Source organism: Oenanthe melanoleuca, chromosome 28 (genome assembly GCF_029582105.1).
Source record: "Oenanthe melanoleuca isolate GR-GAL-2019-014 chromosome 28, OMel1.0, whole genome shotgun sequence".
Classification (NCBI taxonomy): domain Eukaryota; kingdom Metazoa; phylum Chordata; class Aves; order Passeriformes; family Muscicapidae; genus Oenanthe; species Oenanthe melanoleuca.
In genome coordinates this window covers 1156413-1181596 of record NC_079361.1, presented here as the reverse complement: position 1 = coordinate 1181596, position 25184 = coordinate 1156413, and the positions used below count along the sequence as shown (strand labels likewise).

The following is a 25184-nucleotide window of genomic DNA, read 5'->3' as shown; positions in this document are numbered from 1 at the left end:
GCTCTCGGGGGCCAGGATGGAATCCTGAGCCTGCTGGGCCCAGGAATGCTCAGCTTGGGAAAGGGGAAAACAAAAACAGCGACTTTTGTTGTGGTGACCAGAGCTGGAGGTTACTCTCGAGCAGGAGCCGGGGCTGAGGGAGAGGGCAGGTGTGCTGAGAACGCTTTGTTTGGGAAAGTTTTCCTCATGTGTGTCCAGCAATTCTTCTGAGATGATCCTTCCTGTGGGCTGAATCATCGTCTGGCCAGTGCTGGCTCCCGGGCCCTGCGGCATCCTGTGCCCTTGGGGCATCCTCAGGGCCCAGCAACCCGCAGGATCGCAGCCCTGGGCTGACAGTGACCATCCCTGGCCGGCTGCTCACCCTTGGGGTCTGTTTTTCCCGAGGAAGCTCGCAGCAACTCGTGCATTACTGCACAAGTCATTCCCCAGCATCCCTCTCCCTCCTGAGAGAAGGCTCACAAACAGACTGCCAAGGCCACCCTGGTGGGGTGTACGTGTGTTTGGCCACTTCCCCAAGTAATTTCCACATTATTTGGAAGCCATCCTTAATTTGTCTAATTTTTAACAGCCCTGGCCTCCCTACCTGTGGGGCTGCAGCAGTGCAGGGCTGGGAGGGCTCACGTACACACAGCTGGCACTGCCTGCCTGTTTGATCTCAAATGCCTCTCTGGCAAACTTCTGGGGTTTTTTTGGTCAATTTTTAGGTAAACAAGCTTCTGTCCCCATTCGTCTTCTCGGTGAGTAATGGAAACCAAGTGGGAGAAGATTCTGTTCCCCAGTGTTCCGGTTGCATCTCTGTGGCTGATTTGATTTTACATTGCAAATTAAAACAATACTTGGAAAGATGCAAATCAGAGCGGAAATAGAGGTGGGTGCTGCTAAGTGGAGTAAGTGGGGTTTGTTGCAGCTCCTCTGAGCATGTGTGGGGGTGTGCAAAACACCCCATGGCCCGAGGAGCATGAGAGGTCACTGAGAGAGTCCCAGGGGACCCAGTGTGTTTCAGTCTGCAGGCTGCTGAGTTCCCTTGCTCGCTCAGCAAAATGAGATTTCTCCCTTTGGAGAGTAATCCATGTGTGAGTGTGGAGTGTCTGCTCCTGTCATGAGTGTGCAACTCTGTGGTACAATAAATGACCTGGAAAAACCAGGATGTGGATTTCCACTCAGTCTTCTCCCTGAAGCTTTCTGTTTAATGAAATATAACCCCTGGTCTTGGGAATAGCCCCATATCTACTGAATTTTCTATGTTTTGTAGTAGCAGATGTGTTGATGTTGACTGCATGTGAGGCAAAAACAGGGAAGATTCTCCACGGGATTGTCTGTGCATTTATGGATGGATGGATGGGAGCAGGCCTGGGGAGAAGGGTTTGGGGTGTTGGTGGGTGAGAGGCTCAAGCTGCCCCGGCCATGGGCACTGACCCCAGAAACCCCCCTGTGCTGGGCTGAGCCCCCAGCGTGGGCAGCAGGGGAGGGGGGGATTCTGCCCCTCTGCCAGCTCAGGTGAGACCCCACCTGCAGAGCTGCCCCAGCCCTGGGAACAGCAGCAGGAGGACGTGGAGCTGCTGGAGCCAGTGCAGAGGAAGCACGGAGATGCTGCAAGGGCTGAGCCCCTCTGCTCTGGGGGACAGCCTGGGACAGCTGGGGGTGCTCACCTGGAGAAGAGAAGGATCCAGGGAGAGCTCAGAGCCCTGGCAGGGCCTGAAGGGGCTCCAGGAGAGCTGGAGAGGGACTGGGGACAAGGGATGGAGGGACAGGAGCCAGGGAATGGCTGCCACTGGCAGAGGGCAGGGCTGGATGGATATTGGGCAGGAATTGTTCCCTGGGAGGGTGGGGAGCCCTGGCACAGGGTGCCCAGAGCAGCTGTGGCTGCCCCTGGATCCCTGGCAGTGTCCCAGGCCAGGCTGGACATTGGGGCTGGAGCAGCCTGGGACAGTGGGAGGTGTCCCTGGGCATGGCAGGGGTGGCACTGGATGGGATTTGAGATCCTTTCCAACCCAAACCTCTCTGTGATTCTGCAATGACAGACACTGTGCTGTGTGACACCCAACTGCAAAGGGGGTACCACAGGGTCGGGTCTGGGCCACCCCCTTGTTCTGCAGGGTTGGGTCTATCCCAAGCTGCTTCCAGAGCTTTGGGACATCCCATTGTGCTCTGCCAGCCACCATGGTCCCTGTCACCCTCCCTGTCACAGTGCATGGCACTGCAGGGCTGTGGAGTCCCCCACACCTCACACTGGGTGTGTTTCCATCTGCACAGAGGGAGCAGAGCTGCCCCTCCAAACCACGACTGATGAGAGGGACGGCGAAGAAAAGCGACTCCTCCGACACCTGTTGTGGCTCTGACTCAGCCCAGTGTTATTCTTGGTCCATTTCCCTGCACTTTTGTCCCTTGGACCCTCCTTGACATCCTGCTTCTTGCAGGGCCATCAGGCTTGGATGGAGGCTGATGAGGGCCATGGGGAGGTTTGTCCTGGAGAGGCTGGGGACAGGGGACAGGGGACACGGTGGGTTCATCCCGCGGGCTCGTGACCTTTAGGAAGCCCTGGCTGTGTTATCCTCCATCCCCTTCTCCTGCCGCTCCTTTGTGCTCGTGTTTGGTCACTGCTGGCCTTTGTTTTTACAGCTGGGGGAAGTGTTTTGAGCTTTAAAGTTTATTTTCTTCCCTCTGGTTGTCGTCACAGGTTTGTTTTCTTTCTCCGTGTGGCATCTTGCTGGCTCTCCCAGGGGCTGGGAGAGGGACTGGCTGCTGCTCTTGGGGCTCATGTGGAGGGAGCAGGATCTTCCCTGCATTTGGGAGCCCCAAAAGCCTCTCTGCCTTCACTTCTCTACCTGGATTTTTAGCACAGAATCCCAGAATGGCTTGGGCTGAAAGGGACCTCAAAGCCCACCCCATCCCACCCCTGCCATGGCAGGGACACCTCCCACTGTCCCAGGCTGCTCCAGCCCCAATGTCCAGCCTGGCCTGGGACACTGCCAGGGATCCAGGGGCAGCCACAGCTGCTCTGGGCACCCTGTGCCAGGGCTCCCCACCCTCCCAGGGAACAATTCCTGCCCAATATCCCATCCAGCCCTGCCCTCTGCCAGTGGCAGCCATTCCCTGGGTTCTGTCCCTCCATCCCTTGTCCCCAGTCCCTCTCCAGCTCTCCTGGAGCCCCTTCAGGCCCTGCCAGGGGCTCTGAGCTCTCCCTGGATCCTTCTCTTCTCCAGGTGAGCACCCCCAGCTGTCCCAGGCTGTCCCCAGAGCAGAGGGGCTCCAGCCCTTGCAGCATCTCCGTGGTTCCTCTGCACTGGCTCCAGCAGCTCCACGTCCTCCTGCTGCTGTTCCCCAGGGCTGGGGCAGCTCTGCAGGTGGGGTCTCACCTGAGCTGGCAGAGGGGCAGAATCCCCCCCTCCCCTGCTGCCCACGCTGGGGGCTCAGCCCAGCACAGGGGGGTTTCTGGGGTCAGTGCCCATGGCCGGGGCAGCTTGAGCCTCTCACCCACCAACACCCCAAATCCTTCTCCCCAGGGCTGCTCCCATCCATCCATCCATCCATCCATCCATCCATCCATCCATCCATCCATCCATCTATCCATCCATCCATCCATCCCCATTTTTTTAGTTTAATACATCCTGTCCAGTCTGACCTATCCTTCAGGAAGAGCACAGCCCAACAATTCAGTACTGGTGTGAACCTTGGCCATGTTCTAGAGCAGAGGGTGGTGGCTGTGCCCCAGTGCCACCATGGGCACCCTGTGCAGTCGTTTTTCAAGGCCTTGATGATACCTGGGCTGGCCAAAGTCATTAATTTCATTAAGTCATTAATGAAAGTCATTAAGTCTTAAAGGCAAGCTTTTATTTTGATTACCATAAAATCACTCCCTGAAATCCAGTGGGGACCTTTCTTTAGACCTTCAAATATGACTTGTGTCTAAAGTGAGGGATGACTGAATTTGCTGGTTGGGTTTTGTTGGTTCTTTCCAAAACTTCCTCACCCCTGTACTGGTTTGTACATTTATTATTGCATATAATTGTCGCTGTTTATGCACATGGTGGGGTTGTTAGTGTGTCCTGAGCAGGGACAGGAGTTGGACTCAGTGATCCTTGTGGATCCCTTCCAGCTCAGGACACTCCAGGATTCTGTTTCTGGGATGCCACACCAGCACCCCCAAAACCTGGGGGTTGCCTTGGAGCCTGCCTTGTCCTTTGAGAGCAGTTTCAGTGATACCAGAGCATCTTCCAGAAGACCAGGGGGTGCTCAAGTTCTTTGGCTCTTTTCCCCCTCTTTCTCATTTCGTTTGGTTTTGGTGTAGGTTCAATTTCTCCCCATATTTATCCCTTATGGAAAGCCAATGGGAAATTGATAATTTTTCCCCTTCTTCCTTGGTTCTCTCCTATTTTTCTTCCAACCTCAAACATTTCCTAAGCCCCATCTGTGTGTGTGCAGAAACTGCTGAACTGGAATACAGTGCAGGAGATGGCGAGCAGATGCTGAGCAGAGGAATTAACAATCACCAAAGTGGTCGCATCAGCTTTTTGAAGTCAAAAATTATCCCTGAGTGCACATTTGGGGATGGGGCAGCAGCAGCAGGTGCTTCTCTGAATCAGGGGGGTGTGTGGGGTGGATGGGTCTGTTGTGGCTGTGGGTTCTGGGTTCATTCATCATCACAGAGATAAAGGGGCAGAATCTGCTTCAGAAATGGTGCAGGGATCTGTGAGTTTAATGTGGGTGCTGTCCCCCCCTGGGGTGCCTGCTCTGGGGGATGGTGTCACTGGGCTGTCCTGGTCCAGAGCATCTGTTTGTGGAGTCCTGGAATATCCTGAGCTGGCAAGGACTCACAGAGATCATCCCTGAGAGTGTCCAAACGCTCCTGCAGCTCTGGCAGCCTTGGGGACCATTCCCTGGGGAGCCTGGGCAGTGCCCAGCACCCTCGGGGGGAAGAACCTTTCCCTGAGCTCCATGCCAGCCCTGACACAGCTCCAGCCCTTGCTGGGCTCCTGGCCCTGTCCCAGAGGGAAATGCCACCTGGCCCATTCAATTCCCCTGGACAGGTCAGGACATTCCAGCCCCCTTCCATGGGCAGGGACACCTTGCACTATCCCAGGCTGCTCCAAGCCCTATGCAGCCTGGTCTTGGACACTTCCAGGGCAGCAGAACAGCTGAGCTTCACTGTCCCAGCCAGTCAGTTTTGGTCCTACCTCAAATTTCAAGGCAGTGAAAGGTATCAAACATCCCCTGACCTGCCCCATTGAGCAGAGCCCTCCAGGGTGGCATTGCCAGGGACCTCGTGCTGCCCTCCAGGTGTTTCAGGGTGGATTTTTTATTCCCCCCCCCCCCTTATTTTTATTTTAATTGTTTTGTCGTGCAGCGGGAAAAGGAAGTGAACAAATTGTATGGTCCCCTCCACAATCGACGTCCTGTAAACAGCTCCCGGCTGCCTTCCACTCACAGCTGTTTTTTCCTATTTGGGGTGGATGGGGCTGGTAAATAAACAGGAATTCTGGGAGCTGCTTCCAGCACCCCTTTTCCTCACAGGGGCTGTGCCAGCACCTCAGACCTTTCCTGGGGGGTGCCTGGGTGAGTTGTTCCTCAGCGAGTGGAGCCACCTCTCATCAGGAAAAACAACTTTGCTGGTTTTCCTGGGACTAAAGCTAATTACTAGTCGACTAATTTTATTGATTTCCAATCCCTTTTAGCAGAGATTTTGCTGTGGGGCTGATTGCCAGAGCGATTAGCACACAAAGCCGCTTAATTTGGAAGTGTTTATCAAGCAGCCTTCTGTCACCTCTGCTTCAAATCAAATTACAGTGGGACTGGTGGTCCTGCCTGTGCTGCCCTGCCCATGCAGACCCTGCCCGTGCAGACCCTGCCTGTGCTGCCCTGCCTGTGCTGGTCCTGCCTGTGCTGGTCCTGCCTGTGCTGGTCCTGCCTGTGCTGCCCTGCCTGTGCTGCCCTGCCTGTGCTGGTCCTGCCTGTGCTGCCCTGCCTGTGCTGCCCTGCCTGTGCTGGTCCTGCCTGTGCTGGTCCTGCCTGTGCTGGTCCTGCCTGTGCTGCCCTGCCTGTGCTGCCCTGCCTGTGCTGGTCCTGCCTGTGCTGCCCTGCCTGTGCTGCCCTGCCTGTGCTGGTCCTGCCTGTGCTGGTCCTGCCTGTGCTGGTCCTGCCTGTGCTGCCCTGCCTGTGCTGGTCCTGCCTGTGCTGGTCCTGCCTGTGCTGGTCCTGCCTGTGCTGGCCCTGCCTGTGCTGGTCCTGCCTGTGCTGGCCCTGCCTGTGCTGGTCCTGCCTGTGCTGCCCTGCCTGTGCTGCCCTGCCTGTGCTGCCCTGCCTGTGCTGGTCCTGCCTGTGCTGGCCCTGCCTGTGCTGGTCCTGCCTGTGCTGGTCCTGCCTGTGCTGCCCTGCCTGTGCTGGTCCTGCCTGTGCTGCCCTGCCTGTGCTGCCCTGCCTGTGCTGGTCCTGCCTGTGCTGCCCTGCCTGTGCTGGTCCTGCCTGTGCTGGTCCTGCCTGTGCTGCCCTGCCTGTGCTGGTCCTGCCTGTGCTGGCCCTGCCTGTGCTGGCCCTGCCTGTGCTGGTCCTGCCTGTGCTGCCCTGCCTGTGCAGACCCTGCCTGTGCTGGTCCTGCCTGTGCTGGTCCTGCCTGTGCTGCCCTGCCTGTGCTGGTCCTGCCTGTGCTGCCCTGCCCGTGCAGACCCTGCCTGTGCTGGTCCTGCCTGTGCTGGCCCTGCCTGTGCTGGTCCTGCCTGTGCTGGTCCTGCCTGTGCTGCCCTGCCTGTGCAGACCCTGCCTGTGCTGGTCCTGCCTGCCTGTGCTGGTCCTGCCTGTGCTGCCCTGCCTGTGCTGGTCCTGCCTGTGCTGCCCTGCCCGTGCAGACCCTGCCTGTGCTGCCCTGCCTGTGCTGGCCCTGCCTGTGCTGGTCCTGCCTGTGCTGCCCTGCCTGTGCTGCCCTGCCTGTGCTGGTCCTGCCTGTGCTGGTCCTGCCTGTGCAGACCCTGCCTGTGCTGGTCCTGCCTGTGCTGGCCCTGCCTGTGCTGGCCCTGCCTGTGCTGCCCTGCCTGTGCTGGTCCTGCCTGTGCTGGCCCTGCCTGTGCTGGTCCTGCCTGTGCTGGTCCTGCCTGTGCTGCCCTGCCTGTGCTGCCCTGCCTGTGCTGACCCTGCCTGTGCTGCCCTGCCTGTGCTGGTCCTGCCTGTGCTGCCCTGCCTGTGCTGGTCCTGCCTGTGCTGCCCTGCCTGTGCTGGCCCTGCCTGTGCTGGTCCTGCCTGTGCTGCCCTGCCCGTGCTGGTCCTGCCTGTGCTGGCCCTGCCTGTGCTGGCCCTGCCTGTGCTGGCCCTGCCTGTGCTGGTCCTGCCTGTGCTGGTCCTGCCTGTGCTGCCCTGCCTGTGCTGGCCCTGCCTGTGCTGGCCCTGCCTGTGCTGGTCCTGCCTGTGCTGGTCCTGCCTGTGCTGGTCCTGCCTGTGCTGCCCTGCCTGTGCTGCCCTGCCTGTGCTGCCCTGCCTGTGCTGGTCCTGCCTGTGCTGGTCCTGCCTGTGCTGCCCTGCCTGTGCTGGCCCTGCCTGTGCTGCCCTGCCTGTGCTGGTCCTGCCCGTGCTGCCTTGTGCTGTCCCACCCCGAGGGAGGCAGGTGGGGAGCAGGGCTGCTCTGGGTTAAGTAACCATGATTTTTAAGGCTTCTTCCCAGCCAAACCATTCCATGGATCTAAGTATTCCATGAGCTTGAAAAGCTGCTGGCTGTGAGGTTTTACTGCCAGCTGCCACCACATCTTTGTCCTGCTCCAGCCCTCGGGCACTGCTGTGGCTGCAGAGCTGGAATTTCCCTCCTGGCCTTTAAATCCCCACCATGGGCACTGTGTGGTCTCTCTTGAGGATGGAAGATGCACCTTTGTGGCAGCTACAGCTGCTTCCAAAACTCCTCCAGCCACTGGAGGGATTTGGCCTAAATATTTTTAATAGAATTTGAAGAAAAAAAAAAAAAGCCTGGCCCAGTCGTTTTGCTGGAATCAGCTTAGGGAGGGCAGATTGTGGAGGCCAGGGGGAGGGAGAGGCTCAGCCTGGCTCAGTCACAGCTCCAGCAGAACAGGAGCCCCAGCAGTGTCCCCCAGTGTCACCCCTGGGGCTGCTGTGTGGGACCCTCACTGCCTCCTCCTCCTGAGAATTGTTCCTGGGAGGGTGGGGAGCCCTGGCACAGGGTGCCCAGAGCAGCTGTGGCTGCCCCTGGATCCCTGGCAGTGTCCCAGGCCAGGCTGGACATTGGGGCTGGAGCAGCCTGGGGCAGTGGGAGGTGGCACTGGATGGGCTTTGATGCCCCTCCACCCCAGACTGTTCCAGGATTCTATGTAAAGGCATTAAAGGGAGCAGGTTTTGTGATCCATCCCACATCTCTCCTGCTCAGTTCTCAGCCTGTGCCTTCCAGCTGCCATCCACAGGAGCCAAAAATACTGCACCAAGAGAGGCTGCCCTGATTTCACCAACCAGAGCCCCAAACCTACCTGGGCACAGGGGCTGGTCCTTGAGCCCTGAGCTCTGAAGGCTCCAGTCTGAGCACAGCACTTGGGTATGGTGGTGTGGGAGGGAATGTGGCTCTGGAGCCAGCTCTGACCACCTGGACACAGCCAAGGGCCCCACAAGCCATGGCCTTTGTGTGAATGGGACAGGGCCAGGAGTTGGACTCGATGGTCTTTGTGTGTCCCTTCCAACTCAGGGTATTCCAGGATTCTATGAAAGGTCTTTTAAAGCTCAGTCCCTAACAATTGCTTTGCTCAAAGCAAAGCTCAAAGGCTGTGCAGCCATCTCTCCAGATCCAGAGGACATGCAAGGATGGACAATGGGGTATTTTGCTCCTGAACCTTCTCAGATACCATTTGTAAAGCAAATACAGTTTTTGCTCTTAAATCCTGTACCTAGGAATACATAACCTGAGGAGAACATGCACTGCTGGAAAGCTGCAGCACTGCAGGCTCAAATCATGGAATGGTTTGGGTTGGGAAGAGCCTTAAAGCCCATCCAGTGCCACCCCTGCCATGGCAGGGACACCTCCCACTGTCCCAGGCTGCTCCAGCCCCAATGTCCAGCCTGGTCTGGGACACTGCCAGGGATCCAGGGGCAGCCACAGCTGCTCTGGGCACCCTGTGCCAGGGCTCCCCACCCTCCCAGGGGAGAATTTCCTCCCAGTATCTGAAGTAAATCTGTCCTCCTTTAGGTAAAACAGTTCCCCTCTCCTATCACTCTCCTGTGTTTTCTTTGTTGTGTGTCCAAAGCTGTTCCTGGATGGGAGCAGCTCTCATTGCTCTGTGTCACTGGTCACTTGTCCATAGCCTTTACTAGGGTTCATTGCTGCACTTAGGATGGTTTTTCTGAGCCAAAATGTGGTTAAATTATTTTTATCCCTGCTGAAGCTTAGGACAGCTCTTGTCTATCAGCTCTTCTTGGCTGTGGCAGGAAAACTGTGAGAAAAAAAATGACTGTCTGACAGCTACATCTTATTCTATTAGTATGTTTTAATTAGAACATGAGAAAGAAATGTGTTATGAATATTCATGCTCAGGGTTATTAAAATGCACAATTAATCTGTACTCAGTTTAATAACTGTATTAATGGTGAGAGGAGGTAGCTCCTATTTTTGTCATTTCTCAATTGGAAAGTGTTCCTTAACTTGGGTCGTTGGGAAATGGGGTTATTTTAAAATCAAGTTGGCTCCTGCCAGCAGCATGGGCACGTGGGCATCTCTAAAAGTCCCACACCTCACAGTGGGAGAGCACAGGAAGGGTGGCAAAGCCTGCCAGGATGGAGCTCAGACAGAATTCAGCTCTGTGCCACAGGAGCTTTCAGTTACAGAATCACAAAATCCCAGAATGATTTGGATTTGGAGAGACCTTAAGGCTCATCCAGTCCCACCCCCACATCCAGTGCTACCCCTGCCCTGGCAGGGACACCCCCCACTGTCCCAGGCTGCTCCAGCCCCAATGTCCAGCCTGGCCTGGGACACTGCCAGGGATCCAGGGGCAGCCACAGCTGCTCTGGGCACCCTGTGCCAGGGCTCCCCACCCTCCCAGGGAACAATTCCTGCCCAATATCCCATCCAGCCCTGCCCTCTGCCAGTGGCAGCCATTCCCTGGGTCCTGTCCCTCCATCCCTTGTCCCCAGTCCCTCTCCAGCTCTCCTGGAGCCCCTTCAGGCCCTGCCAGGGGCTCTGAGCTCTCCCTGGATCCTTCTCTTCTCCAGGTGAGCACCCCCAGCTGTCCCAGGCTGTCCCCAGAGCAGAGGGGCTCCAGCCCTTGCAGCATCTCCATTCCCCTTTGGACATGATCTCTCTTTGATGACTTGGATTTAAGATTTTTTTTGCCAGCACTGTGGGTGTTTTAATTATGGGGCAGTTGGGGTCCAGAAGATTCTCCTGGGATCTCCATCTCACCTGTGGCAGCTCCTGGGCGATGCCCAGAGGCAGGAAACACATTCCCAGGAGCCCCAAGGTGCCTCTGGCCCTTCCCTGGGCACCTGGGGCACCTCTGCAGCTGCTGGGGTGCCCTTGGAGGAGCCCTGGGGCTGCACAGCCATGTCCTTCCCACCTCAGCTTCCTTCTCTTCTTCCCCTTCCTGTCCCTCCTCTCGTGTCCAGGCTGTCCCTGCCCCCAGAGCCAGGATGTGTGACCAATGTTGCTGACACCATGTCTGGAGGCTTTGTGCTGTGAGTGGAGCAAATCCTGCTGCTGGGAGCTTTTCCACACACTCTGCCCATGGCCCAACACTGGCATTGTGCAGGGCTGGCTGAGGGCATTGCTGCCAAGCTGTAGATCCTTAGGAATATGAAGGGAGGGAAGAGTGGGCTGGCAGGGAATGTAGGACAGATGCCAGACATTGAAAGAGGGCAGTCTGCTCTTTCCTGGCTTCATCCCAGAAAGCCTGAATTCCTAAAACACCTGCAGGTGTTGAAAATAGGGAGATGTTTGCTGGCACCTTTCAAGCCATTGGCTGCAGCCTAGGGAAGGTGCAAGACTTTATTTTCCAGGAGACATCAGACAGAGCTGGCACGGGCCCCCTCAGAGGTGCTTCCAGAACCTTGGGATGCTTTTTGCTGCCTTGGTGGGAGAGTGGAACCTCACCTCACCTTGGCAACCACAGGAACTGCCTGGAGGGTACAAGAGACCTTTTGGGTTTCCCCAGGGGTTATAGAATCACAAAATACCAGACTGGTTCGGGTTGGGAAGGACCTTGAAGCCCACCCAGTGCCACCCCTGCCATGGCAGGGACACCTCCCACTGTCCCAGGCTGCTCCAGCCCCAATGTCCAGCCTGGCCTTGGGCACTGCCAGGGATCCAGGGGCAGCCACAGCTCCCAGGGAGGAATTTTTTCCTGAAAAAACCAGGGCTGGTTTGCTGTGGTCCCATTTGGGGTCACAAGGAGGCCAAGGAGGGGTTGGGGACCTGGCTGTGCCCTGGATGGGTGGCTCTCCAGGCTCTGTGCCAAGGGGTGGCACCACAGGGTGCAGCAGCTTGTGCCAGGGCTTTGTCCTTCTCCAGGGGATGTGTGACCCTCACCCTCAGCCTCTGCCCCCTGTGCCACTCACTGTCTCCTCCTCCTCCTTCCTTGGGGAAATTGGGCAAGGATTTACTTGTATTTTCAGGTCTTTTGGCACAGAATGCCAGAGTGGGTGAGGTTGGAAGGGCCTCATCTGGTCCCATCTCCCTGCTCAGGCAGGGGCATCCCAGAGCACAGGGCACAGGATTGTGTCCAGACTCTTTTGGCATAACTCAAGAGTATATCCAAAGGTTCTTGAATATCTGAAAGGACATTCAAGGGAGGAAGACTCAACAACCTGGGGAAAATTTCCCTGGTCTTCCAGGCACCCTGTCTTCCTCCAGAGCTCCCTGAGCATCCTCTCCAGGCACATTCTGGCCTGGGAATGCCTGTGTGCAGTCAGTGGGTTGGTGGCAGGACCAAGGGCTCTGTGAGAGGTCAGGGTGATGCAGGGTGACCCAGGACCCCCAGAGCCCATCCTGTGTGGGGCAGGGCTGGGCGGGTGGGTCTGGACCCCCACACCTTGGCTTCCCCTGTGTCTCTGAGGCTCCCATGGGGACTGTGGTGCTGCAGTCCTTGTCCTTCCAGCCTGAAGGAGCCACTTTTCCAAGGCTGCTGATCCTGCTCATATCTTCTCCCCAACCCTTGGGGAGCTTTAAAACCACCAGTGACAGCAAAATTACTCAAAGGAGCGTTTCTGCCTCCTGCCTCGCCAGGGTTTGCAGGGATTGCAGATGAATTGCTTTGGAAAAACACATTAGCAAAGCAAAAGTTTATTCTAGGAAGTAGGAGGTGGGAGAATTGGCAGTAATTCTCCCTAGTATCCAAGGTATTATTAGAGGCTTATCCCTGCTCTGCACAGTAATCACATTGGAAATTTTTGATTAGAAAACAAAATCTAAATGAGAATTATGAATATTCATTAGGTGTGGAGATTAATATGCATAATTATGCAAATTAGACAGCAATTAAACACCAATTCTCTGGGGAAATGATTAACACAAAGGCACAGAAATAGAAGGATGTAATTTGAAAGAAGTTTCTGGTTAAATGAACAGTGAGGGGAGCGGAGGAGACAAATCTGAGGCATGTTTGCCATAATAATCAGCTTTGCCAAGCGAAATGGGAGTGAGCCCTGCCCCCATGTCCTTGCTGCCTCTCAGCTCCCTGCTCCCAAAGGGCATCCTGGGGCACCTGGAGGTGCCATCCCCGTTGGCAGAACCAGCACAGGACGGGTCCCCAGAGAGCCACAGGGCCCTGCTGCTGGGACAGGCTGGTTCATCCATGGCTGGTGGGGGCAGGGGTGTCCATGGGCTGGGCAGTGCCCATGGCTGGTGCCATCCTCACTCTCAGCCTTCTGCAGCTCTGGGATTCTCCCTGTCCAACCCAGCAGAGTTCACAGTGTTTGTGCAGCCCCCCCAAATATGATGGGTGCCCCCACCCTGCTCAGCCTCTCTCACATCCCTGGATTTGCCCTCTGAACACCAGCTGCTGTTCACCAGCCCCTGGTCACCCACTGGAGCAGCACAGTTGGAGATCCTGCAGTCAGGTCAAGGCTGTTTTCCAGGGAAGGTTCCTTCCCTGTGGTTGGGTATCAGCTGGAACTGTGGGAGCTGTGCTGATGCAACATCCCAAAGTTTTTGTGTCATGATGGACATTCCCAGCTCACTGAAGGGGCTCCAGGAGAGCTGGAGAGGGACTGGGGACAAGGGATGGAGGGACAGGACCCAGGGAATGGCTGCCACTGGCAGAGGGCAGGGCTGGATGGGATATTGGGCAGGAATTGTTCCCTGGGAGGGTGGGGAGCCCTGGCACAGGGTGCCCAGAGCAGCTGTGGCTGCCCCTGGATCCCTGGCAGTGTCCCAGGCCAGGCTGGACATTGGGGCTTGGGCAGCCTGGGACAGTGGGAGGTGTCCCTGCCAGGGCAGGAGTGGGATGAGCTGGGTGAGGTCCCTTCCAGCCCAAACCTCTCCATGATTCTCTCTCTCCCCTGGTGCAGCCCAGGAGGTGCTGCCTGCCTGCACTTGGCAGGGGATGAAAGGAGCTGATTTCCCACCACAGCCTGTGCACGAACATTGCAAAACCTTCTGCCTGCTCCTCTGCTGCTTTGGGCTGGATCCTGTTTTGCTGAGGATATTTTTGGGAGGGCTAAAGCTGAGAAGGCTGGGGGTGTGCTCTGATGGCCCCACTTCCTCAGGGGAACCTTGTGGGGCTGAAAGAACACCCCTGGACAGGTGAGTGTAATGCTGCACCCCCAGCAATTCCCAGCTGAGGATTTCGCCTCTGGGAACTCTTCCATTCTGCTCAGGCTGAACAGAGTTTTGCCCATGATCCTGCAGCACCACTGGCAAAATTCAAGTCCTGGAGCATCCAAATGGATACAGTGTGGTTTTGGTTTAGACTTCAGTCCCTCTCACCGCTGCTCTCTGGGGGAAGGAGGTTCGTGGGTGCTCTCTGGAATAAAGGAGTTAAAATACTTGTTTCTCCTCTTCCCACTGTCCCATGTTTTGAACCATTTCCAAGCTGTGGTGGGATTTGCTTTGAAGTTTGTGGAATCCCTCCCAGCGGGAGTGGGAAGGTGAGGAGGCAGGGGGAGGCTCAGTCACGCCAAGTGGAAGTGGTTTATTAATGAAAATATTGTGTTGTTTGTAGAAGGAAGAGTTAATTTTACGAGAACACCTTTGAGGCTTTGCTGATAAAGCAAAGAGTAACCTTTGTTCTTCCTGTTTTTCGGTAGGCTTGGATGAAAGAGCAGGATCAGGTTCCTGGGGAACGGCAGATCAAAACAGCTCCACGTTTGACCAGGGCAGGGTAAGGACAAAGCACAGACACCCAGCTCCTGCCAAAACAAACGGGGTCCTCTGAGCCTGGGCTCCATCCCATCTTGGACATGGGTTCTGGGAACTCTCTAGGGTTTCCCCCATCCCCTTCTCCCCAGGCTTTGCTGCCTTGGGGTCCCTTTGAGGTTTCTCCTCCAAAAACCTCTCCCAGACCTGCACTGTGATGGGCTCCTGTGGGGGCATCTCCTCCCTGCACCCAGTGCTGGTGTGGGGAGAGGGAGCCCAGGGGGTGGGACAGGTCCCCAAGGAGACACAGATGGGTGGGTCAGAGGATCTGAGTGGCTTGAGGGATCTCATCTCAAGGCAAAGCTTCCTGAGCACCCACCCTACAAGACTTTGGGAGCTTGAGGAGGGAATCCCTGCAATCCACCACATTGTCTGGCCATGGCAGCCTTGGTGGGGATGGAGAACTTGGGAAGGGTTTTGCAGGGAAGGAGTTGAGGCTGTAACACCTTATGGCTGGGGCCTGAGTAGGGAAGAGAGAAATGCCACAACTTCATGGAAATGATGTCACTTTTGTTTTAATGGGTTTGTGTGATTTGTTTTTGCCATGACACCTTTCCCTCCCCTCCCCTCAGCAACAGATCTGGGTCTGTGGTGTCAACTCTCATTTATATATTTAGAATTTATATAAATATGTCTAAAAATATACATTTACATTTATCCAGCCTTTTCTTGCCCCTTCACTCCCTTGGTTCAGGGAGTGCCTGGCTCTTACCTGGTGGGTGCCAAACTGCCCAAGAGCTGCCAGCATGGGGCAAAGCATGGTTCCATGTCCCCTCTTGCCATGTCCCCTCCCAACACTGCCCTCCTTTGGCACGAGGATAAAACCCTTTCCATGCCCTTTTCACAAGGAGCCTTTGGCTTTGCCCCTTCCTGGGGGAGGCTGGGCCCTGGCAGCCTCATGTTTTGGGGTTGTGCTGAGCACCCCCACAGCCAGGTGTGACTGTCCCTGTTGTCCAGCAGAGCTATGGTGAAGGGCCCCACTACGGCGAGCACCGGGAGCTGCCACCCCACAGCAGCATCTCCTCCTCAGCGTTCCTGGGAGCTGGACTCGTGGGTGAGTGCCTGCAGCTGCCTGCAGTCCCCAGGGCAGGGACACTGGCACTGCCTGCCCGTGCTGGGGGCAGCGTTGGGGCAGCACTGCTGTTGCTGTGCTGTTCCTGCTCCAGGTGTCCTCCAAGCTGTGCTCCAGGGAGCTGGTACCCAGAGGGTTCCACCAGTGCCAGCTGTGCCAGCTGTTTTATGTGTGTGGTTACTTTTCCCTGCTTTATGGTAGCACCCTGAGGCAGTAGCAGGGGTTGATGCCCACCAGAATGGGCTGAGTGTGCTCCTGGAAGCTGGGAATGAGGGGTGGGAGAGATACTCATTTTGAAGGATTTATTAAGGACTTGGGAGGACCCTGCTTGAGTGGGGAGGTGGCACCAGGTGATCCCACCATGGTCACTTCCACCCAGACCCACTGGGTGCTGAGACTAGCAAGGGGCTGGTGTCAGTTCCCAGAGGACTGGGGCTGCTCCCTTTGCTGCAGTGGGTTTGGGGGGCCTCCTCCCATCCTGCCAGGCTCCAGCAGCCTTGTCTGGCCCCTGCATCCCCAGCCCCAGGCAGGCAGTGTGAGGAGCTCACAGAGGTGGTGAGTGCTGGGGACGTGATCCTGAGTGACTGGATGTGTGTGACCATTCACCCAGTCACCTCCCCCAGCCTGGGGGTGGGAGGAGAGATTAAGAGCAGAAAATATCCCTCCTGGAGGGCTTAGAGACCTCTAATGGCATTAGGTCAGGAATTGGGGTTAGTCCTCCCCATCTTTGCCCACGCAGGGGTGGTTAAAATGCTCCAGCACATGTGGAAGGAGCAGGGCTGGGGCAGGGCTTGCTCGTGGATGGAAGGGAGGGGTAAGAATAGGGAATTGTGTTTGAAACACAAAATCCACCAACACAAAACCCCCCTGTGGATGTGGTGGCAAAGGGCAAGAGCAGAGCAGGGTGGTTCTGGGGCAGGAGCAGCCACACATTGACCCTGCCTGGCCTGGTCAGGGCTGGGGCTCGCTGTGAGCTCTGCTCCCCCCCTTGTGCTGCTGGGGATGAGTTTTGGGTGTCCCAGGGATCCTGTGCAGGGGGAGGAGCCTTTCTGAGCAGCTGTCCCTCTGCAAGGAGGATCTTCCTTCTCTCTGTGTGGCCCAGGACGATGTGAGTGGAGCACAGAGAAGTTCCTGAGAGTTCCCTGCTGCAGCTCTGGGCTGGGGGGATGTGCGTGGGGGGACCCCTCCCTGCCCATCCCACACCTGGGGCCAAAGCAGCATTGAGAGCTTCCAGCTGAGAAGGAGCTGCCTGGGGAGGAGCACGGAGCTGTTCCCTTTGATGTGTGTGGGGCAGAGCCTTTGGCTCCCTCTCAAAGCCGGGGCTCCAGTCCCTGCAGCCACTCCCCTGCACTGAGGTGATTCCAGGGCTCTGGAGCTGAGGGCAGCACTGGCCCTGTGGCCAGCAAGGCTGTGGCCACACTCTGGCACAGGGGGATCAGGAGCAGCCCCACTGAAATAGGAAACAGGCAGGGGGAAAGAGTTCCTCATATTTCCAAGTGCCTTTTGTTCCTAAAATTGAACGTGGTTAAAGTAGAAAGCATTGATTCTGGGAGCAGGTTCCAAAATACATAAATCAGTTTTCATTGTAGAACCAAAGAATCATGGAGGGCTTTGGGTGGGAAAGGACCTTAAATCCCATCCAGTGCCACCCTTGGACACCTCCCACTGTCCCAGGCTGCTCCAGCCCCAATGTCCAGCCTGGCCTGGGACACTGCCAGGGATCCAGGGGCAGCCACAGCTGCTCTGGGCACCCTGTGCCAGGGCTCCCCACCCTCCCAGGGAACAATTCTTGCCCAATATCCAATCTGAACCTACCTCTTTACTCATGTGCTGGGAAGGAAGGACATGGGGAAGAGCAGGGGTGGGATTTTCTTTTCATCTTTTCCAAGCTGCTTCTGAAAACTTTTAGAGTGGCAAAATGCAAAGGGATAGGGGAGAAGAAAGGCAGAAAAATGAAATAATGCTTTTGTAAAACCAGAGGAAAAGTGGGAGGGAAAGGGGAGTTTTGGAAATGTGTGCCTTGTGTGCCCTGGTTTCCAGCAAGGTGCCCCTCAGGGAGGAAGTTCATGTTAATGGGGTGGTTGAGTGGAACCAGGGAATTTTAAAATCTGAGGAGGTGGAGGGAGCAGATGGGGATGAACATGTTGTGGTAGTTGATGGAAAAACTGTGTGAAACATCTAAGCCCTTCTGCAAGATCAGAATTTTTATCTCTTTCCCACTCGACCTCCATTTCTTCAGAGAGGATCAGGAACTGTGTGAAGAGCCATTTTGGGAGCAGCCTGGATGCTCTGTGTTGGCAGGGGTGGGTTGGGCCAGTAGAGAGGGAGGCTGAGCTGAAAGGGCCCCCCAAGTCAGTGCTGGGCTCTGAGCAGTCAGGGTGGTGATGGCTCCTCCTGGGACCCCCATCCTTTGCATTTTGTGTTCCTGAAGTCCATGCATGCCCCAGGGCCAGGCTGCAGTCTGCTTTCCTCTGAGGATGGGCTTTAGGGACAGGGAGCACCTTTCCACAGCAAAGGGACACTACAGCAGGTAGCACTTGATGCAGAAATGGAGCAAATGGTGATTTTTTTTTCCTCAGTTTTTCACATGGAAAAGGAGGCTGTGCTCTGACAGTGTTTGGTGGGCTGAGGAGCTCCTGCCTGCCTGAGCTTTGAGGCAGTGATCACATCCCTTGCAGGGTGAAGAATTCCCCTGCCCCTGCAGGCTGGTGGCATTTTCGGGCCCTTGTGCAGCCAGTGCTCCCCCTCCTGCATGTCAGCACTCAGACTGATCTGACAGGAGCAGGGAGCAAGGAGAGGGGCTGGGAAGTGCAGGGTGGAGGGGCTCTTTGGGTAGGGGAGCAGTGCAGTGTGTCCATGCAGATTTGTGCCCAGTGTGTCTCTGTGCTGGGAGCTGGGCTCACAAACTCCACGAGCAGCATGGGAAGGGCAGGGCTGGAGGGATCTGCCTGGCCAGGAGAGAAGGAAAGGTCTGAATTTGAGGGGAGCAGGACACTGCCAGCACATCCCTGAAATCCCTGCAGGCTGTATCCCTGTTCTGTCCTGGTTGGGTCCTTTGGTGTCACCCCAGCCCAAGCTCTCATCCCCTGCCCAGGGTCCTCCTCCCCAGCCTGAGTTCCCTCCCAGTGGCACTGAGGAAGGGCTGCTCAGCCCCTGGGGTGGAGCTGGGGCAGTACAAAGCTCTGATTTAATCCCTGTTGTTCCCTGCAGTGGTCCCAGAGCAGGAGCAGCAGTGGGTGGCAGCCAGAGGAATGGTCCCTGCTCCTCACCCCAGTCCAGCCCAGTGTCAGGATACTGACCTTGTGGATCACAGGATGCACTCCTGATCCAAAAGCAGTTTGAAAGGAAAAGCACTGATTTTTGTTCAGCTGTTGAGTTTGAGCTCATGGATGTTCTTTGGATGAACATGGGGCATGATGGGAGCTTGACTTTGGGAGGCACCCGAGAGGGGCTGCCCTGACACAGCACTGTGGGAGATGCTCCCCCATCCAGGGCTCCCACAGGGCTGGGGTGATGCCCCTCCTGCTCCCATAAAGGCACAGTGTGAGGGGAATCTTCAGTCACTTCCCTCTGCCACAGCTTCAGCTCCACAGGTGATGAGGAAAATCAGAGCTCTCTGTGAGATGGATGGGCAGGGAGCTCTGGGCTGTGTTGCACTGGATTGAATAACATAAATTTGTCAAAAGAGTAAGAAAATAAATTAGAAATTGTTCAAATTAGGGACCGGAGCTGGGGAAGGGCTGAGGAGCAGCTGAGGGCACTTGGCTCGTTCAGCTGGAGCAGAGGAGACTGAGGGGAGACTCCTCGGGGGCTGCAGCTCCTGCCGAGGGAAGGCAGAGGGGCAGGGGCTGAGCTCTGCTCTGGGACAGGGCCAGGAGCCCAGCAAGGGCTGGAGCTGTGTCAGGGCTGGCATGGAGCTCAGGGAAAGGTTCTTCCCCCCGAGGGTGCGGGCACTGCCCAGGCTCCCCAGGGAATGGTCCCGGCCCCAAGGCTGCCAGAGCTGCAGGAGCGTTTGGACAGCGCTCTCAGGGATGCTCAGGGTGGGGCTGTTGGGGGCTGGGCAGGGACAGGGGCTGCACTGATCATCCCTGAGGGATCCAGCTCAGGATATTCCAGGATTCTGTGATTCTAAATCCCAGAATGGAAGCACCATCAGTGCTCTGAATGAGGAGCATCCCAGGCTGCCAGGTGGGGGCTTTGAACCAGGTGAGCAGAACCAATGTCTGAGCCCTCCATTGTTCCCTCCTCCAAGTTTTCCAGCTTTGAGCCTTTGGTTCCCTGGAGGACAGGGAACCTCCTGGGCAGTTCTGAGCTTCCCAGCCTGGGGTGGGGAGAGCTGGCAGGAGCATCTCTGGCTGTCCCGGGGTGGTTCCAGGACACAGCACAGTGACAAACCAGCTCCTCTCAGAGGGTGAGGAGGGTGGGAAGGGCTTTTTGTCTGTTTGAAATCCCCAATTTCACAATTTACCATTCATCTTCAGCAGGGACAGGCGGGGAGTGGGGTGGTTAAACAGTGAGGAAACTGATAAGCCATAACAGATTTCTTTCTAGTAATTATTTCTAGTAATTAGCTGCCTTTCAGAGCAGTGTTCCTAATCGGGTGGGTATTGTCAGTGCCTGTAGATTGGGTTCTTCCTGGACAATGGGTTTAATCAGGGTGTTGTTGCTGCTCCTGGTTTTTTAACTTCTTTTTTTCCTCCCCATTTTTAATCCCAGGCTGTGTTTTTCCTCCCCTCTTCCCCCAGGCTGGAATTCTAATGGAATTAGCAGTGTGGGGCTGGGGGAGGTGTGTGGTGGGTGGTGGCTGTGCTGGGGCTGGGGTGATGTGGGGGCACTGGTTCTGCCAGTGCTGGAAAAACTTGTAGGCAGCATTTAAATATTTTTTCTTTGGCTGTCAAGTGTAGGGCCAGGAGTTGGACTCGGTGATCCCTGTGGATCCCTTCCAGCTCAGGCTGTTCCATGATTTTGTGGTCTGTGTGAAAAATGGCAAGCCCATGATTTATGTAAAAGCAGTTTGCTCTGGTGGAGGTGAGATGCTGCCATGATCCAGGGTGCCAAAACCAATCCCTGACACTGCCAGAGCGGGTGGGAACCTCTGAGAAGAGCAGTTTTTATTTTTCCACTTCATCTCCAAGCTCAGGAGCAGATGTGCCTTTGGGAGGAGTGGCACAAACAGCATGGGAGGTTCCTCTGGAAAAGCCCTGGCTGAAGGCAGGACTGGGGGAGGCTGCCCAGAGCCCCACACAGCCAGATCCTGCAGGAGGGAACAGGGAGAGGAGAGAGGCTGGGAAATGGCTCCTTAGGCAGGGCTGGAGGCAGCACAGGTAGATGAGGGGCAGGAGGAGGGGGTGCCAGAAAGATCTGGAAATGCTGAATGCTCTCAGCCAGTCTCTGGGTGCACTGACTCAAGGTGCCTCCATTGTGCTTCATGTCCTTTCCAAAGGAAGCCCTTTCCTCTTCAAGGGATTTGTTCCCCCTCTCTTCTCCTCCTCCTCCCACAAGATCCCTCCACGCCCACGTGCAGGATTTCAGTAATTCTGTAGGGAGCAAGATGGAGTTTGGGGAGCTTTACTTGTCTCCATCCTGGTCCTTGCCTCCTTCCTGGGGCTTTGCCACCTTTCCTGCTTGGTGCCCTGGGCTGTGGCTGCCAAGGGGTGACAGGGTGGGTCTGGGTTTGCCATCTCCCTGCCCACAGAAACAGCTCCTTCTGCTGGCAACTTCAGCCTTTCCTTGCTCACCTTGTGCACCTTTTGAATTTCAGCAGGCTTAGGTACATTCCAGTCCAGAACAGTTTGCCATTCTTTCTTCTGCCTTGTTTTCATACACACTTAAATGTAAAATTTCTTCTGCTGAGTTTATTACTGCTTTTTTTCCTTGTTATGTGGTGGTGGAAGGTGCAGAAGCTGGGGCTGGCCAGGGCTGCCCTGTCTTTCCCAATGACCCCCATCCTATGGAGCACCCACAGATCCAAGGGTGCAGTAGCTGCTCAGTGAGAAATGAGAGACATCCAAAGAAGGGATTGGAGCAGTGCAGAACTGACACTGGGTTCAAAGAATCCTGGAATATCCTGAGCTGGAGGGACCCTCAGGGACCATCAGTGCAGTCCCTGTCCCTGCCCAGCCCCCAACAGCCCCACCCTGAGCATCCCTGAGAGCGCTGTCCAAACGCTCCTGCAGCTCTGGCAGCCTTGGGGCCGGGACCATTCCCTGGGGAGCCTGGGCAGTGCCCAGCACCCTCGGGGGGAAGAACCTTTCCCTGAGCTCCATGCCAGCCCTGACACAGCTCCAGCCCTTGCTGGGCTCCTGGCCCTGTCCCAGAGCAGAGCTCAGCCCCTGCCCCTCTGCCTTCCCTCGGCAGGAGCTGCAGCCCCCGAGGAGTCTCCCCTCAGTCTCCTCTGCTCCAGCTGAACGAGCCAAGTGCCCTCAGCTGCTCCTCAGCCCTTCCCCAGCTCCGGGTCCCTCCTTTGGACACTCTCCAACAGCTTTGGCTCCTTCTGACCCTGTGGTGCCCAAGGTGCCCCAGCACTGGAGGTGAGGCTGCCCCAGTGCAGAGCAGGGTGGGACAATCCCTCCCTGGCCTGGTGCCCCAGCACACGGGGGCCCTTTGGGCTGCCAGTGGTGACTCAGATCCAACTTGGCACCGACCAGGACCCCCAGGTCCCTTCCCAGGGCGCTGCTCTCCAGCCTCTCATTGCCAGCCTGTCCCTGCATCCAGGGCTGCCCCACCCCAGGGCAGGGTCTGACACTTGCCCTTGTTAAACTGCACATGGCTGGGGATTGCCCAGTGTCCCTTCACCTTCTCACACACATCCAGGAGCCCCATGGTTCAGCCCAAGTTCTCTGGTGATGGCAGAGGCTGCTGGATGGGGTTTGGAGCTGTCTGGGATGGTGGCAGGTGTCCCTGCCCATGGCAGGGCACGGGACTCGATGGGCTTTAGGGTCCCTTCCAACCCAAACCATTCCATGGTTCCCCACTGCAGTCACACACAGAAGCAGCACTGTTATCAGATAGGAGACCTGTCTGCTGCTGTCCAGCCAACCCCCCCGGCATTACCCTGCTTTTCCTCTGCTTTAGGAGTAATCAGGACCTGCCTGATGCCACAACCTGCTGAGTCCTTTGTGCCCGTGGCTGGTGCTGTGGCGGATCGAGCTCTTAAGCTCTTTTAGAAATTAGGTCATTTAGGAGATCCATCCTCTGACATTTTGACCTTTGTTTACTTAATGTTTAAGCCTCTGAAAGGAAATGGCAGCAGCACCCAGAGCCTCTGGCCGTCACTAGACAGAGGGAGGGAGAGGCTGCACCCCAGGACCTTCCATCAGGAATGGGGGTCTGGGCTTGGGGGTTGTAGTGGAGGAATCCACTCTAAAATTTTTGGGTTGAGTTTAAGAACCAAGTTCTCCATGGTAATGTTGCAAAATGAGCAGCCTCCTCTCTTTTCCCATCTGGCACAGGGTACCCCGAGCAGCTGTGGCTGCCCCTGGATCCCTGGCAGTGCCCAAGGCTGAGTTGGACAGAGCTTGGAGCAGCCTGGGACAGTGGGAGGTGTCTGTGGCAGGGGCTGCAATGAGGTGATCTTCAAGATCCCTTCCAACACAAACCACTCTGGCATTCTCTGGTCTCTGGGCCTTGTGCTTCAGGCATCTGGTTTGAGGCATTTTGCTTCCGCTCCCCTCTTCATCTGCTCCCCAAAAACCTCTTAGTGGGGTGGGGAGAGTCCTGCCAGCCTCAGCGTCGCCCCAGTGCATTAACCTGCATCTTAGTGGCCTCGGGGCTGGCTTTAGGATAAGCAGATTGGCAAAATCCTGCCCCTCCCAATTTTGCTCCCTAAGCCAGACCGGCGGCAGGATCTGATCTGTGATCCCCTTTTCAGGAAGGGTTTGGGGCTGGGGGCTGCTGGAGTGCCTGTTCCCTACTAGAAGGGTGTCTGGTTTTGCCATAGGGGGATGGAGAGAATCCCAAAGGACACTGTTGTGCCTCCAGCTGCTCCAGGCACAGCACAGAACCATTCCCTTCCTCCCTTTCTCGTGTCCTTTGCTGTCCTGGCACCCCTGGCTGCTGCTGGCTGGGGCCATGCTGTGCCCAGGGCAGTGACCATGAGGCAGGAGAGGTTCCTAGAGGCCAGGATGTTTCATAGAGGGAACATCCCACCAGGCGTATGGACTCCTTTTTTTTTTTTTTTTTGGCCCTTCAAAACGTTATTTTCAGCTGCATGTGTACACTGTGAGGTGGTTGTGAGAGGAGCCCTCATTGATCCTGAGTGCCAGGATGAGGGGCAATGGTTTCCCACTGGCAGAGGGCAGGGCTGGATGGGATATTGGGCAGGAATTGTTCCCTGGGAGGGTGGGGAGCCCTGGCACAGGGTGCCCAGAGCAGCTGTGGCTGCCCCTGGATCCCTGGCAGTGTCCCAGGCCAGGCTGGACATTGGGGCTGGAGCAGCCTGGGACAGTGGGAGGTGTCCCTGCCAGGGCAGGGGTGGCACTGGGTGGGCTTTGAGGTCCCATCCAACCCAAACCAGTCTGGGATTCTGTGAAGTTCCCAGGGGCACACAGTCCCTGCTGGCATGGGGCTGTTGGCACACAGATCCCAGCTGGCAGCGATGCTCTGGCTGTGAGGAACTGCAGGTTTTGGGAAGTTGAGCCTCCCCCAGGAGAGGGTCAGAAGGTGCCCAGAGCCCTGTGTGGAGCAGGAGCTGAGCTCTCCTGTGCTGGGGCTGCATTTCCTGTTGTCTGGAAGCACACCTGGGCTCTGGTCACTGCTCCTGGCCCTTGGGCTGCTCCAGCCTGGCCCTGCCAAGTCCAGCTGGCAGCTCTCTGGTGTCTGCAGGGAGCTTTGGCTCGGGGCTCACACTGCCAGTTTCCATGGCCACAAGCACTTCCCTGTGCTCTGCAGCTCCAGGCTTTTGGTGTTTATGGCCCTGCTCTCTGTGAGCCTAAAGCAGCTCCTGCTTTAGCACAAGCTTTTCAGGCTGTTCCTTCTTGGGAGGTTTCAGGGCCAGCTGCCTCATGGGAACAGGATTTGTCCCTTAGCAGGATCCAGATGTCTGGGGGGAAAATAAAACAGCCCTCCACTTCTCTCTTATCCCAAACATTGTCTTTTCTCCTTCTGCAGGGAAGAGCAGTGAAAGAGCCTCATACTCCACGTTTGGAAGAGACACAGGGATGCCAGGACTAAACCAGGTAATGATAAAATGAGCTGAGATTTTCTGCTTCATTTACTGGCTCCCGAGAGTGAGAGTCTGGTAATGAAAACCAGCCTGGATTTACATCTCATCTCTGTGCATGGGAAACTAGAAAGCCTCTACTCTGCTCCAAAACCTCTGCAGAGTGTTGGTGGTTCATACTGGTGTGTGCTGCTAGCTTAAAAGAGTTGTCAGAGCTTAGAAAATGTTGGTTGTAGCAGCCTCTCAGTTCTTTCCCAGTCTTCTTCAGCCTCACTCATTTTGTTATTGTTACTCCTGGTTTGTATTTGATCAGCCCTGACCCAGCCACGCTGCCTTGCTGGGGAGTTCCAGGGAGTCAGATCCAAGCAGCACTTCTCCCTGTGCCAGGCTGGCCGTGGGCAGGGGAGTGTTCCAGGAGGCTCCTTCCCCCTCCATTGCCTGCCCTGGGCTTGCCCTCCCCTCTTCAGCAGCATCTCCCAGTTCCCTGGCTGGTGTCCTGTGTCCCAGTTCTGGGGAGGGAGGGTCTCTGGTGTCCTTTCTGTGCTGCTGCAGCATCATTTGTGTGACTGTTGGGTGAAGCTGTGGTTCATGGTGGGGCTGTTGATGCAGGACCTGCAGCAGGAGTTCTC

At 56.4% G+C, this 25184-nt stretch overlaps 1 protein-coding gene across 14 annotated transcripts in view; it reads left to right on the top strand.

The window, feature by feature from the left end:
* TCF3 (transcription factor 3) overlaps positions 1-25184 on the top strand; it is an 82530-nt gene that overhangs the window by 32517 nt on the left and 24829 nt on the right. For 6 of the 14 annotated variants that reach the window (XM_056512554.1, XM_056512550.1, XM_056512546.1 and 3 more), the window contains 3 exons: positions 14215-14288; positions 15284-15377; positions 24504-24571. In XM_056512554.1, the coding sequence (XP_056368529.1) occupies positions 14215-14288; positions 15284-15377; positions 24504-24571 (236 nt within the window). Of the gene's footprint in view, positions 1-14214; positions 14289-15280; positions 15378-24503; positions 24572-25184 lie in introns of all 14 variants that reach the window. The other 8 variants (XM_056512545.1, XM_056512547.1, XM_056512549.1 and 5 more) reach the window with 2 other exon arrangements.